A 15,463-nucleotide genomic window follows, 5' to 3' on the forward strand; every position below is an offset into this window, starting at 1 on the left:
GGTTAGAAAATTGTCAGATCAGGCCATCAGTGGGTGGTAGTCAGCATGACACTACAAATATGATCTATTGCATTCTGACCAGAGATTACATATAAGTTAGCATGCCAACTCAAGTGGGCTGATTTATCAAACTGTGTGGTTCATTCATTCTTGTCCATGGTAAACACAGAGAGAAAAGAGTTGCAAGTACACACCTATTAACTGCATTTCTATACTTTTCTGAATGAAATCTTGCAAGTAAATCACACAGCAACTGCATCAACTTCTCTGAAATATTCAATATTGACTGGTACATCCAATTTCTTGCAAATGATCAATATTATCATAGAACATTTTTTTAATCAATCTACCTAGATGTACCAACTATTTAGAGGTAGAGCGTTAAAGGAAACGATAACACTTGATCAACTTCTTGACTGATTACGTGACAGTTTGAACACGAGGTGAACCTGCTCTTCATTCCAGTGATGACAGGAAGGTAAAGAGGCCAAAGCAAAGACGAAATTATAGTGGAGAAGAAAGAAAGGAATCTACGCGCAACACCAACAGGCTATGTTTGTTTTGATGTACAAAACTGATAATGCTCCATGCCTTTGTCGTAATGTATGTTGCATCGGCTATGTAGTGCATCAGGTTCTTGTGTCTTCTTCATACCAACATGATATGGGTTATTGTGTACCTTGCACATAAGCAGTGTCACTTCCCGTACATTTTTGCTCTGAATTACCTAAAAAATAGTAAAAGACCTTGTAGATACTGACTGGATGATAGGTGGACAGAGCCGAATCGCATAATATGAATCATGCGGGGTGATTGGAATGCACCAAACCGGCAAGGAGCCCCCCCGAGGGGCGCCCCAGCCTCTAGTATTCACCAACCAAGTATGGACTATCAAACACAAGGCGGGCCCACTTAACCTCAAAAACTACATGAAATATTTCTCAGATCATGAATAGCACATAACAGCCTGAATACAGCCCGTGACATTTTCTGTGCTTTCTATACAGAAGGTATATTAAGTTACTAAAAATAGGCACCAATTAACCAATTGCTCAGATTAAACTTGATTGTGTTCACAAGAGAGATAAATCACCTTGCTCTTCTTCTCCACCAAATTCTTCCGCTATAATCTGCTCTTCTTTCTCAGATTGGGCACATTGTGTTCAGGAAAACAATCAATTAACAATTGAAAATCAGAGTGCTTGACTCTAAAGTCTAAACAAGACCAGATGGGGCAGTCAAAGAGAGAGGAGTACCTGATAGAGAATTAAATATTTTGATCACATGTCAGTCCATGATCAAGCTCGCCATAAAGCACCCAGCTTAGTTGATGGCCTCACGAGCTCCCCTGCCAATAACTGGAGAAACATTTCCACAAATACCTGCAAGTTCAAATGCTGTCTGAATCATAGGTGTGAAAACATGATCAGTTGGGGCACCATCACAAGGTTTTAACCGAGTGTATCATGATTGTCCAATTCTGCAGAAAATAGGATCAATAGTCACAAGAATCCAATGATACCTCACTCATAATTAAAAGAGGAGGCCAGAGAAATATTGCAAAATAAGAGAGCACCTTACGGATTTAGCATATGTCTAGGTTTCTCAAATACTGCATAATACTTGCCATTCAAACAATTTATATACCCAAATGATACAGAAGCAAAAACATTATAACATGCTACCTGCATGGGATCTACCATCACTATTTTTTCTAAATAATAAAGTTAGTACATGCTCAGATCATCAATTCTGGCTAACAGCTAACCACATCAAGCATATTTATTGCAATCTGTGAAACTCAAACTGAATAAGTAACACAAAATTAGGGCTGAACCTTATCAAATCAAATTATAAAATCTTGAGCAGGCTCTTCCGAGGCTAGTCAAGATGCACATGGGAGAAAATCTATAATGTAAAAATCGATGCTTTAGCACCAATAGAGTTCAGCTTCATCCATGAAACTGTAGAATGTGTAGTATGGGCAGAGCTGCAATAAAAAACACTCACAATAGCATGAACCAGTAGGGTTGTGAACGTTTCTTGCGAAGAGGAAATGCTGCTCACAATAGCATGAACCGTGAGAACGCCTTGGACCACATTTATGAGCAGTTGACTTGCATGGCAGCGACACTTTAAGATAGGAATGGAATAGGTAAGCTATATATGCACCGACAAAAGCTTTAGGCACATACCCTGCCACTGGAGGTGAAGGGCAAGCCGGTACCGTGGAAAGTCAGCGTGTGAGGCTGATGATCAAAATACACAAGTTTAGAATTAAAAAGCAAACGACTAAAGAAACAAAACAAACAAAAGAATGGTAAACCAATTACATTAAGTATACCTGAATTGTGGGTGACTGGCCGCTAGCAGGTAAGGTATGTCCATCATGGAGACTCAGGCCACAAGGTGGGCTCATTACGGTCGACACAGCATTACCCACATAAGGGGCACCCAGCTCCAAAACCTGACTGGATGAGGATGATTTATCGGAGGCTGAAGCGAGACCAAAAACAGATGACGGTAGCTCAGGATTATAAGTCTCTTCTATCATGCTTATCTGGAAAGACAAATTCTCCAATTTTGAAAAAAAAAAGACTCTTCTTATGGAAACCAGGAGCTTAGACTTCTGTCCAACAAGCTGATCGAATCTGGTCGGATAGTCATGTCAAGCGCAGCCAAACGTGCCGCGTCCTCAAGTGTAGCTTGGCCAGGGTATCTCTGCCACAGCAAGGCCACAAGAGATTTCCCTGGCCCCTGTCGCAACTTTGTCAAAGAGGACAAACTCAGCCTCCGTCGTGCCATCGGTCGCTATGACACCAACACAGTATCTAAAAAACAGAAAGTGAGCAGGTCACTACATGGCGATTAATAGGTGGATTAAATAGGGAAGGAAACAATGCTTACGTTAGGTCTGCACCACCAGAAGTGCAGCTAATGTCTGAGCATTGGCACCGGTCACCGAGGAACCTAGCGGATTTGCGGCATGCGCCACACGAAGCAAACCACCAACGCTTATCAGGCATAATTCTGTCAACAATAGCAGTACAGTGGAACCACTTGTTCTGCATAAAGAACATGAACCAACATTAAGAGTCACAAAAAAAGTGATGACTTATTACACCAAGGATCAATATTAAAGAGCAGCAAGCTCACCATTTCGTCAAAAGGACCAAGTTGAGCCAGCTGAAGCACGGTTGAACAATTGGATCTGGATGCACAGAGGGTTAAATGGCATTTTGCCCTGAGGGAGCATAAACTGTGAGAGGAGTGAACTCAGTCTCCCATGCTAATAACATAAAGAGATAAAATATTAATGTAGAGCAGGCAAAGAAGAAAACCAAGAAAGAACAGGAATATATTCGTTCTATAGAACAGACCTAGCACTGAAGGAATTGATATCGGGTATATCCTCATGAATATACCATCGGCAAGCGGAGCTACCACTGAGCCCTCTAACACCTGCAGTAAACCAAGACGGCGTATCATGTGAATTACAAAAACACTGATATATCAAAACAGCATGATTGCAGAGAAGCAATAGCTAAAGTATTTACCATGAACAGTCTTGGGTCTGGTGACTCGCACCCGCGTCGCTCTCCAGGGGGGCGGCTCGGGTGACCTAACCCCGCCGCCACCGCCACCCCCCTCCTGCTCCCTCCCCTTCGCCGCCGTCGAGCGTCCCCGCCGGGCAAAGCCCGTGCGGTTGCCGGCGGCGGCGGGCCTTTCCTCTCCTGTCACGCATGGAGGTCAGCCCTGGACGGCGCGCCATGCGACGCGGAGCTGTGCGCCGGCATGGATCTGGCCCTCCGGCCTCTTCTATGGCGCGGTGGCGCTGGATGCTGGGGCGGCGGCCCCAGGGAGCGGCGGTCCCCTCCTCTCTTCCTCGCGGTGGAGGAGCGGTGGCTGACCGTTTTGACGGCGGATCGGGGCGTTCTGCTCGGATCTGGTGGGCGCGCACCGTCGACGCGATGTGGCGGTGCTGGCCGTCCTGGGCCGCGTCCTGGGCCGCGTGGGTGGCAGGGCGGCTGCGCGTGGTGGAGGCCCCGGCGCCTCTGGCCCTTGGCGGCATGGAGGGCCTGGGTTGGGTCGGCGCCATGTGTGGGTTGCCCTCCGGACAGATCTGATCTGGCCAGTGCGACCTCAATGTGCGGCGGCTCAGATCGGCGGCGACCCGTGCACACGATGCTGGATGGCGGTTCCTTCAGCGGATCCGGGTGAAAACCTAGTTCTTGGCTTGATGCCAAGACCGGTGTTGGCGACACTTTCTCGTGTCATTACCTTCTTGAAGGCCTCGCCGTGGAGAAGCTCCAGACCTCTATCCGCTACCTCCGGGGGAAACCCTAGATCAGTAGATCAGATGACGGTGGTGCGTTGGTGTCGTTTCCTCCTTGGGGGCGTCATTCTTGGAGGCGTACACGGGTTTGAGGGACCAGTGGGCGGTTTTTTGGTGGAGCGGTGCTTCATCCTGCACATTGATGACGGCGGATCTCGGCGGCGTGGTGCAGTGGAGACTCGGCGCCCGATGCGCGGTACTGGACTCGAGCAGGAGGAGGTTGCTGTCTGGCGTCATGGTGACGTCGATGGCAGAGTGGCCAGACAAGGTAGAAGCCTCAATATGATCTGAAGACCTGTGGAAGATGGCGACGACGACACACGAGTGCGTCTGACCGGATTGTGTCCCAGACCCGGTATGTGGCTCGGCTAGGGCTTCCGAATGAGTTTCGGCTTCCGGCTTTTGATGTTAGGCTTAGGTGAGTGGTTTGGGTAGTGGCCCAGCTAGCACCCCTTCATCATATTGGATAGGAGTAGCGGCATATATTGCTATTGGATAGGAGTAGCGACATATGTTGCCAAGATGGTGGATTCAGGCACATTGTTGTAATACTTTGTAAGGTCCTCGAGAATAATCAATAAAGTGGCCGTATGCATCTCCCAGATGCAGAGGCCGGGGGTCATCCTCCTTTTCTAAAAAAGAATGAACAGTCTTGGGTAAGGTTCCTACAAATATAGGAATAAGAGGCTCCTTTTCACACACTGCATGGACCATGTCTACGTCAAATTCAACAGCACCATCACATGGTAATCTGGATCTCCTGGCCCTACACATTTATACATAAGCAAGCAGTCAGTCATAGAAACCATCAGAAAAAACAGCGGGTACAAAGGAACATAGTGAACAAACCAAATAACTTATAGCAGATACTTGAGCATAACTGGCCTTGTTTTCGAAGCCACTATGATGCATGGATGGATAAGGATGATATCCGAGACCATGGTTATCCTACCAATGACATCTGTAGAAAAACAAGGCAGGCAACAAGGATCAGGTAGAGGAGCTAAAAAAAAGCAACATAGTATGGTATATGTATCTACAAAGAACACAATATAACTGACCAATGAACCATGTAGGCGTCGCACTGGGCCTTGGCAGATCCGCCAGTGAAGTTAGGCTGTAGGTACAGAAGGGAATATCCTCCTCCATGCCAGGTTTTTCCCCACAATGTTGTATCTTGTGAACTGCACCATGTACAGGCTTTCGACAGGCCTCCACAACAGCTTTAACGGGTTACAGAGGAACCATCCTTGAAGTATCCTACTAACACAGTGAGCTTTTTCATGAACTGACCATGTTCAGTGCAACCCATGTTTAGTGTCAAAGTAGTCCTAATAATTCCTTACAATGATACAATGCAGGTTTGACAGATGAACCAAGCAGAGAATGGCTAGTTAGTATTTACAAGAGCTGTAAGGTTGGACCACTTGTTATAACAAGATTTTCTGTGATGTATAGCTATGATCTAGAGACAAACATGAGCTTAATTGGTATGCTAAGGATACCTCTGTAAGAATGGAAGACATAAAGTTAGGACCATGCTAAACGGAACTACAGTCTGCACGCAACAATTAATATAACCTATTTCCTACCAGCAAAAGGTCTATAAATATAGTACTGACTACTGAGACAGTAACAAAAACTTCAAATCTAAACGTGAAGGAAAAAGCTAATGACACTCATGCATTCAGATTTCCAATGCATTCACAGCTTAACTGAAATACTGCCCTCCCTGATCTTATCTACATGTGTGGTCGTCCAAGCATAGTTCAGGACAAGGGTACCAAGAGAAAAGAGCCTCAAGAACATGTAGCCGTACTCAAACTAATTAACAAGAAAAACATTGTAATTCTATTTTGGAACGACAGTACATAAGAATATGTGACCTAAAGACAAAGCAGTCGAGGCAATCACATCTGAAACACATGAGTCAGGAGCAAACAGAGAATGATGTATGATATAGTCTTTATCACATCATAGTTGTACATAAATTTTAGATGTGACAAATTCAATCAAGGAGTCCGTTATTCACCTACAATCAAGTATTGGACAGCTCCCTGAAACAACACATATGAAGCATTAGCAAATAGGACATCAAAAGAGTCACAGTCTGTCCAGTTTTGAGGCCAACACAACAGTGTCGTATTTTGGTTACCTAATAGGTGTAAAATATGATATATAGTTGCTATGTATAAGAGAGGCGTGGTACTAACAGTGAAGTGTTGTGACACTAGTACAGTGGAGCCGGCCGGCAAGAGGGCCAATGCATTGACATATTGCAGCAGCTGGTCACGTATTGGGAAGAGACATGCATCAGGAAGCAAAAGGACAGGAGCAGAGTCTTTTAGGAGATACTCCCTCCGTTCCCAAATACTTGTCTTTCTAGACATTTCAAATGACTACTACATACGGATGTATGTAGACATATCTTAGAGTGTAGATTCACTCATTTTGCTCCGTATGTAGTCACTTGTTAAAATGCCTAGAAAGACAAGTATTTAGGAACGGAGGGAGTAGTATTGTATTATGAAGTTTAGAATCAGAGGATTCTAATTTATTAGGAGTCCGTATTGTGCTGGAAAAGGCCAAGAGCCATAGCTTCCACTATATAAGGATGTCATGTATCTAGCTTTGGAAAAGGAACAATTAATCTAATCTCTCCCTAATTATTCTCTCTTTTCAACCTATATCTATCCAATCCCTTGCAGCCATGCCGTCTGGCTATCTTCTGCACGGTAGTTATCCCGTTGTGGATCTAAGGCTGGTCGTAATGGTAGTATCATAGATAGTATCATGCATGCCAACTAGGCAATTTTGATGAGATGTCATAGCATTAAATGAAGAAAGAGAGGGTGTAGTATCATATCATGATACCGTATCATAATAAATGCTATGCTACTTTGTGTCATGCATGGCAATAAATAAAGTACTACATCATACTAATATATGATACTCCCTCTGTTTTTATTTACTTCACATATTAGAGTTGACTGAAGTCAAACTTCCTAAAGTTTGACCAAGTTTATAGAAGAAAATATAAATATTTACCATAACAAATTTATACTATGTGGAAGTACATTCGATAATGAATCTAATGGTGTTGATTTCTTATTGTATATGTTAATATTTTTGTCTACAAACTTTGTCAAAGTTTAACTTTAACCAAAGCTAATATACGAAGTAAATAAAAACGGAGGGAGTACCATGCATTAGGGAGGTAGTATCATACACCAGTATCATATGCATGATACTAGTATATGATACTCCTCATTACAACCAGCCTAAGTCCATAACAGAAGTGAGAAGTATAAATTTCTGAAAATTACAAAGTGCAAGGGAATGACAATCTGTGCCAAGAACATTCAGCAATTAAGGCTGCAGCGAATCAATTAAGGCTCTTATACACGTACGAATACTGCTCAACCGATGGACCGCAGCACCGCATGGACGCATAAGATAGAGAGCTGCTATACACACGACGTTTTTGGACGATTGGACGATGCATGAACGACGCTCCACATCCAGCCATTGAATCAGGGAATAAAGTGCTTCACATCCATCTGATTGTAAATCATGCATGCATCGTGCATGGAGTGTCGTCTGTCTAGTATTTTCACACAAGGTATCAAATGTCACGGTGCCCGAGAGCCAAACCTCGGCGTCGGTGAATAGATAGGCTCATAATATATATTCCCTCCGTTCGAAAATACTTGTCATCAAAATGAATAAAAAAGAATGTATTTAGATGTATTTTAGTTTTAGATACATCCATTTTTGTTATTTTGATGACAAGTATTTTTGGACGGAGGGAGTATATGGCAGGGAGTGGTAGTGTGGTACATTTAAAAGCCAAGTAATACTTACAGACATAAGTCCACACCAAACTGCCCATGGTCGCCGTCGCGCCCCCGCCTCCGGCGCCTCTCCCCGCCGCCGCTCGCGGCCGAAGCCGGAGCCCTCGTCGAGGCGGGCTCGATCCCCGCCATGGTTGCGGCGCAGCAGGCCACGCTGCACGCGCAGGTGGACCAGCTCCAGCGCCTCGTCGTCAACCCGCTCGCCCAGGAGATGGTCAGGAGCCCCTCCCCTTTCTCCAATCTCTGCATCGTCGGCTCTGCGCGCAGCTCCGCGAGGCGGAGTGCGAGGCCGTGGTGGCCGTCCTCGCGCCGTGGTGGCCGTCCTCGCGCCGTAGTCGCCGTCCTCGAGCTCGTGCCGTGGTGGCCGTCCTCGAGCTCGTGCCGTGGTGGCCGTCCTCGAGCTCGTGCCGTGGTGGCGCGCAATGGGTGCCGCCGAGGATGCCGTCCAGCAGCTCGGCCTGCTCATGGAGCTTTGGGATGTGGTTCACCGGACACGTGGGCGAGGCGGAGGCACCGGTGTGCGTGCTCTCTACCGTCTGCATCTTGAGCAGCTCTGCATCCTGTTGCAGCCGGAGCTGGGCTCCATGACGGTCTCTCCAAAATCCCCAATTGTTTCTTGTTTTTTTCCTAATCTTATTCAGTTCGTTGTCTAGATGCACATGCTGTACATCTTTCTGATCTTGAATGGCGACGGGATTTTCAGGATCTACTTGATGCTCAAGAATACTTGCTCCAGGAAGGGTGCAGACCGCCGTCTACACGAACAAGCAGAGATACATGCAGCTCTTCCTCTTCGTTGCTGTCCTGTACCTGACGCCGGCGACCTCGAGTAGATCAACCTCGACCGCTGGCTGCTGCAGCGCGCCGACGGGGCAGGGCGTGAAGCCGGCGGCCTGGGCAGCTCGCCCACGCGGCGAACGGGAAGCGCGTGGAGGCGGCCAGCGGCCTGGGCAGCGCCGACCTCCATGCCTCCAAGGTGTTTGTGCTAATGCACTGAGATAATTTGGGGGTGGTTTGGGGTCAACGAGTGGGAAACAGCTATCCCCATACGACGTGTTTTGTCCGGACGCCCCCCAAAGCCCTCTCCAAAGTTGTAATCCGGATGCTATATGGGGGCTGCGAGTGGAGATGCTCTTACAGTTCAAACAAAGTAATGTGCTTCAGGCACTATGGTAGGATAAATACACGGCGGTGAACATAGTAAATACGGTAGACAAATCGGGATGCAATCATGTGAATAATGCAAACAGCGAGGAATTTCTCTAACAAAAACTATGCATGATTCAGAGTAATGACAACCTATGTTCAGAAAGCAAGCCAGTAATCAAATACTAATGACTGGAGAGTCTGCATCGCCAAGTTTTCATCGCTCTCCACTTATGCACTGAAGACACGCAGCTCCAACAATCTTTTGTACTGGCCTTGTTCTATCTCTGCTTCATTTGCACCATGTAATAACAGGAGCTCAATGACACAATCTTCCCAGTCAATAACATTACATGAGTCTCTTTTCTTTCTCTTCTTCACACAGTCCGGAGCATTTGAAATCTCTGTCAGATGATCCTTTTCATTTCGTCTCTTTCGCCATTGATTTTTCCTGATATTTTTTTGTGGTGGACAGACATCTTCGTGTCCAAGAGCAGATGGTGAATCAATTGCATTTGCAATACGAGTAGCAGGAGCCTTCATAATTTCATTGATCCGACACTTAGCAGCTTCAATCCGTGCTCGCCTCCGCTTCTGCAAATCCACTCCAGCAGTAAAGGATGGAGGAGGTGCACCATAGCCAATGTCAATATCTGCTTCCTCCTCGAAGGGTTTGTTCTTGGTCTGGGCATTATCCCATGGTTCCAGCTCCAACTCTCTCTTCCACCGCTTCCTCCTGCTAGGAACTTTACCAAAGTTCCCAAGTTCCTTTAGCTGAGCAATCCTCTTCAAGATATTCTGGTAAGTATCTGACATGCATCCCTCTAAGATCTTCAAATCCTCTGGTTCCTTCAACTCTTGCCCATAATTCTTGAAATCGAAATCATCAACATCAAGGGGGTCAATCTGGAAGTACTTGGATTCGTCCAAGTCAACAGATGAGTACTCCTTCACAGTGCTGGCAATGTCTGGACGAAAGCACTCTTGAAACTGTTCCGACTGGCCGGACTGTGACTGCATCTGCATGAGCTGCAGCAGGATGGGGGCACTTAACTGAAGGTTTCTGGTATTGACGTCGGAGCCCCACGGAAGCAACTTCTGCGGGACAAAATGACTGTTCTGACCTATAGGGCTAACTAAATCCCGATTTGACCTCGTTTCAAAATAAATTTCGTTTCTGACCTTTTTCGGTGACGCCAAGATCCCTGGCGTCTGGGTTACGAAGCAGACGTCAGGGACCCTGGCGTCTGGCCCCTGGCCCGCACTGCCCGCGTGCCTGTTGACCTGCTGACGTGGCAAAGGGGCCAGACGTCAGGGACCTTGGCGTCTGGCCCTGGTAACAGAATAACCCTTGGGGAAAGTGTGTGGGACCCACCCCACACACTTTCCCCAATCCACAACCCGAGCTTGAAGAACACTTGGAGCTCTCACACTCTCTCCTACCCCTCAAGCTCCCCCTCAAATCCTCTCCAAAAGGTACATCCCTTAGGTGGATCTTTCCATCACTTTGTTGCTCTTGTTAATCTCCCCCAAATCATCCAATTATTTTTTGTCAAATCTTGTTATTTTGGTTGCATTTTATACATGTTGGTGGAACCCTAGTTCATGTTTTCTCCCTTATGTTAGTGTGAATGGCTTGGTTAACTTTGATAATATAGTGCTATGCATGGTGTGTAGTAGGAATATATGCTTGTTGAGTAGAAAGATTGGGGGTTAGGGTTAGTTAGTGATTAGGGTTAACTTTGCTTAGTGTGTGTTAATTAGTGATACTTTTGTGGACATCACCAATAATTTAGTCTTGATATGATTTGGATAGAATTAGATGTATTTGGATAAACACACCAATTCTCATTGAAGTCTTAAATCCATTCATGTTATTTTTAGATGGAGAGACTTGTTAATGTTCATTACATGGACAAGGAGGCATTCTTGAGTAACAATGCCGACACGGGTGAGGAACCATTGGTTTTTGATACAAGCCCTAGCTATGAGGATGTTGTTGCAAAAGTGAGACAAGTCTTAGAGTGGATGGACACCAATGTTGATGTTAAGTTAATAGGAAGGTATGATGTTGGAGTTGGAGCCAAATCTCGCTTGAAAAGTATGCCTATCACCTCGGATTTGCATTGGGATGTATACAAGGAAAAAGTATCCCAATCGAAAGACAAGTCACTTGAATTGTTTGCCACCAAGGTTGAATCTCCTCGGTTTACCATTGATTTGAACCGACATGTCTCTTCCTCAATGGATGACATGAGCGAGAGGACAATGGTGCCACTTGTTGAGCATAGGGTTGTGGTTGATGCCCCCAATGTTTATCCCCCACCACGTCCCCGTGTACCATCTATCAAAGCAAATGAGGTTGAGTTGTATGCCCCCAATGCTTCTAGCCAACCACCAACTAGCCAAGCAAATGAAGTTGAGGTGATTGCTAGTGACGAAGTAATTCAAGAGGATGAAGATGTTTATGATGATGACGAAGAGCAAGAGGAAGGGTTTCATGGTAATGATGTTGGTGACCTGGATGCGTACATAGCGCAAAAGGACATGGATCGTGACTTGCCTTTTAGGCGTCAATATGCGTATGACTCGGATGACGAGGGTCCAGTTGAACAGTTGGACGAGGATGGATTCACAAAGGAGGAGAACCAAATCCACTTTGAGCTGACGGGCTTACAAAAAAGAACTCACTTGTTTAAAGATCTCAGCCTTGCCCATAAAGCTGTTGTTGACGGTGGAATGAGAATGACGGCGATTGAGCCAACACCATGCCCGGATCCAGGAGAACCAAGGGTGGAGAATGAGGACGAGAATGCTTATTTGAAGAAAGGATTGAAGTTTCTGAGCTTGCCTATGCTGAAGTTTTGGTTGGCTGACTATGCCATTCGAAACCATAGGCCAATTTATGTTGAGCACTCCGACATGAAGTTGCGTTACACCGTGGTGTGTGAGCAAAAGGAATGCACATGGAAGGTTCGTGCAAGAAAGCTTAAAGAAACTGAAGAATGGGTGTTGAAAAGTTGTGATACCACTCATAGATGCAAACCGCCATCGAAATGACTTAGAAAGACACACCGTCAACTCACATCTGAGTATCTCGGATACAAATGGATGAAAGACATAGCCTTTGATCCCACTGTGAAAGTGAGGTTTCTCATGCGGACGGTGAGAAGCACAAGTGGGCACGCGCTCATGACGATGGTGGTTGGCGATATGGCGACATGACGAGCAATCTCGTAGAATGTTTCAACAATGTGTTGAAGGGTGCTCGTGCATTGCCGGTGACTGCAATAGTGGAGTACACCTTCTTCAAGCTTAATGAGTACTTTCAGAGGCATTCTGAAGAGACTGCAAAATGGATAGGTGAAAAAAAAGGATTATCCGGAAAAGGTTGATGAATGGTTGCAGTTACAAGCAAGCAAGTCTTCACGGCAACAAGTTATCATATTCGATAGACTTGAAATGATCTATCAAATTGATGAGCCAGGTGGCACAACACGAGACGGTAGACAATATGGTGGTGCTGCATTTGAGGTGAAACTGAAGACTCGGTGGTGCTAGTGCGAGAGGCCTAGTAAGTATCATTGGCCATGCTCGCATTTGATAACGGCGGCGAAGGCGAGAAACATACATGTTAATGATGGACCATGGCGTCTGGCTCTCACACCCAGACGCCAAGGACCGTGGCGTCTGGCTCATTTTGCTCACGTAGGAGACCAGACAAATGCCTGATGTGTCTGATGGACACCCCAGACGCCAGGGACCATGGCGTCTGGCTCCCACAACCAGACGCCAAGGACCGTGGCGTCTGGCTCATTTTGCTCACGCAGGAGACCAGGCAAATGCCTGATGTGTCTGATGGACACCCAGACGCCAAGGTCCATGGCGTCTGGGTCCCTAGCATTTTTGCAGTTATCTGTCTGATGGATAAGATTCAAGTGGATAAGATTCTTTGGGCCCACCTCTACCCCTCTCATCCATTCATCTCCACCTCTACCCCTCTCATTTCATTCATATCCACCCACTCTCACCTCTAGCCCTGCCAACGTCACTCCCTCATCCAGCACCCTAACCCCCCTCAAATCTCTCACGAATCGGTCCGGTTTCACCGTTGGATCTTCAGGATTTCGAAACTAGAAGGTAAATCAACTCCACCCCTATCTTTTGGTTGTTTTAATGTATCATAGTTTTGTGAAAACCCTAGTTTGTTTTCCTCGTGGTTTAATTTATCATAGGTTAGCTACTAAGAGATTTGTGTGTTGTAGATGGCTAAGGATACTCAGTGGGTGCCCTGGCATCTGGTCCCCTGGCTTAAACCAGACGCCAAGGACCCTGGTGTCTGGGCCCCTGTAATCTTGAACTTGCTGTTTGATACAAGAAGATAACACATATATATTCATATGACAGGTTCATACAACATAGATTATAGCTCATTTCACAGAACTTTCACCACGACAAATTCTTGCATACAAACGAGAACAAGTTCACAAATTTTTCATCACGACAAATTCAAGCATAGATAAGACACCAAGTGCATACATAAGACACCAAGTTCATGCATACAAACGCCACCTAGTTCATTCACTTCCAAACAAGAAGCTCACTTCCTCCTTCCTCTCTTCGCAATGGTTGCAAGTGTAGGCTCCTCCTCTTCGCTAGCCTCTTCCTCCTCTTCGTTGTATGCCTCCTCCTCCGCCTCAATGTTGGTCTTATATCTTTGCATTCCTCTTGGGATAAGCTGATGAGGATACTCCGGACTATGGAATTGTGTGTTCCATGTCTTCTTTCTACCTTTCTTGCCTGGTGTCTTAGCTATGGCTTTGCCTTTCCTAGAGCGAGCATTGCCTTGTGTCGGTTGTGTAACCTGTGATGGTTGTGGAGCATCAACATCATACTCATGATCCTCTTGATGTGTTGCATCATACTCATGCTCCTCATGATGTGTTGGCTCCTCTTGATGTGCTGGCTCCTCTTCATGGAACTCCTCCGTGTCCTCATCGTTCTGGAGATAACGCCGTCTATTAGCTGTGGCGGCGCGGCTACCAGGTGCATACACGTCAGTGGACTGAGCACCATGGCAAGAAAGCATTGCTGCCATCTTATGAAACCGCTTCTTGAACTTCTGCAACAACACAAAATATGCTATGATATGAGATGCAAATAAATAATCCGTGAAAAGAAACTTTTATAATATATTGGTCACACCTCCATCGTGCTCCTAAGAGTCCTCTCAGATAATGCACCACCAGGTGGATGACTCAGTGCAACATTGGCATCGTTGACGCACAGAAGCAACTCTCTGCCCTGCAATTCATGAACACACCAAACTTATGTATTTGAAAGAAGACAACATGATGCAAGTATGTTAGAGTAATAGGTCAAACAGACTACCATTTCGTCATGCATCGGTGCGTAGTCAACATGAGCCCCTCTGGTGTCTCTCACACCCGTGTTGAAGGTATGATAACCTTCTGCAGTCCCCAGTTCTTCAGACACCAACTCCGACCACTCCTCGTGAGTCCAACCTGGCTTCAGCTTTAACCGGTAACGATCCGCATACCACACTTGATACTTCTGATATGCTAACTGATTGTGAGGTCTATTCTCTGATTGCACTAGTGTGTCTCTTTGATTCCAAATTTCTATCCATGCACGGTGTTTGTTTGCCCAATCCGATATATCCTGATTGTTCCTTCGATCGAACCTACAAATGATGCACGGGACAAAGCATTAGCAAACATTGACTTATTCAATGCTCTACTACATACTCAAGGCATGCTTGCTTACCGATGCAGAGATAGCATTTCCTCCTTGCTCTCCTCAATTGGAATACCTTGTCTTCTTCCAAATTGTCTTGCCACACGGTCTACAAAGTGCCACTCGACTGCGAAGAAGCATATCATTGGGCACCTCGCCCGCCAAAGATGGCTATCACGCGTGCACATCTCATTACCAAAGTCACGATCTTCCACATAAGGCAACCAATATACCTGCAAAACAAAGAGATACATTGTTAGCTACATAAGTTTTATTCTTAACTAAATTTTATCTCATCGAACTTCTCAAAACCTGCTCAGCAGTCAAGGTGTCCAGCTCGTTCATATAGCACTTGTATCGCACATGCGAG

General features: G+C 45.8%; 2 protein-coding genes, 1 long non-coding RNA gene and 1 pseudogene across 3 annotated transcripts; 1 reads left to right on the forward strand and 3 right to left on the reverse strand.

The window, feature by feature from the left end:
* Positions 1-4,973: 4,973 nt before the first annotated feature.
* Positions 4,974-5,466, reverse strand: LOC147990419 (uncharacterized). The gene is made up of 3 exons (XR_015599391.1): positions 5,398-5,466; positions 5,186-5,297; positions 4,974-5,102 (listed from the first exon to the last, which is right to left on the reverse strand). It is a non-coding gene; the product is annotated as an uncharacterized LOC147990419 (long non-coding RNA).
* Positions 5,467-7,288: 1,822 nt separating this feature from the next.
* Positions 7,289-9,340, forward strand: LOC147990420 (uncharacterized). The gene is made up of 3 exons (XM_087516231.1): positions 7,289-8,453; positions 8,540-8,780; positions 8,894-9,340. Exons 1-3 carry the CDS (start codon positions 8,227-8,229, stop codon positions 9,002-9,004), a joined length of 579 nt encoding a protein of 192 aa, XP_087372357.1. The 5' UTR covers positions 7,289-8,226; the 3' UTR covers positions 9,005-9,340.
* A 113-nt stretch (positions 9,341-9,453) lies between these two features.
* Positions 9,454-15,463, reverse strand: part of LOC147990421 (plant-specific TFIIB-related protein PTF2-like) — a 32,359-nt pseudogene continuing 26,349 nt past the window's right edge.
* Positions 13,937-15,453, reverse strand: LOC147990422 (uncharacterized). The gene is made up of 5 exons (XM_087516229.1): positions 15,406-15,453; positions 15,124-15,326; positions 14,728-15,040; positions 14,542-14,640; positions 13,937-14,458 (listed from the first exon to the last, which is right to left on the reverse strand). The coding sequence occupies exons 1-5, from the start codon at positions 15,436-15,438 to the stop codon at positions 13,937-13,939; spliced, it is 1,170 nt and encodes a 389-aa protein (XP_087372355.1). The 5' UTR covers positions 15,439-15,453.

Source organism: Triticum urartu, chromosome 1A (genome assembly GCF_056163025.1).
Source record: "Triticum urartu cultivar PI428250 chromosome 1A, HENAU_Tu73, whole genome shotgun sequence".
Taxonomy (NCBI): Eukaryota; Viridiplantae; Streptophyta; class Magnoliopsida; order Poales; family Poaceae; genus Triticum; species Triticum urartu.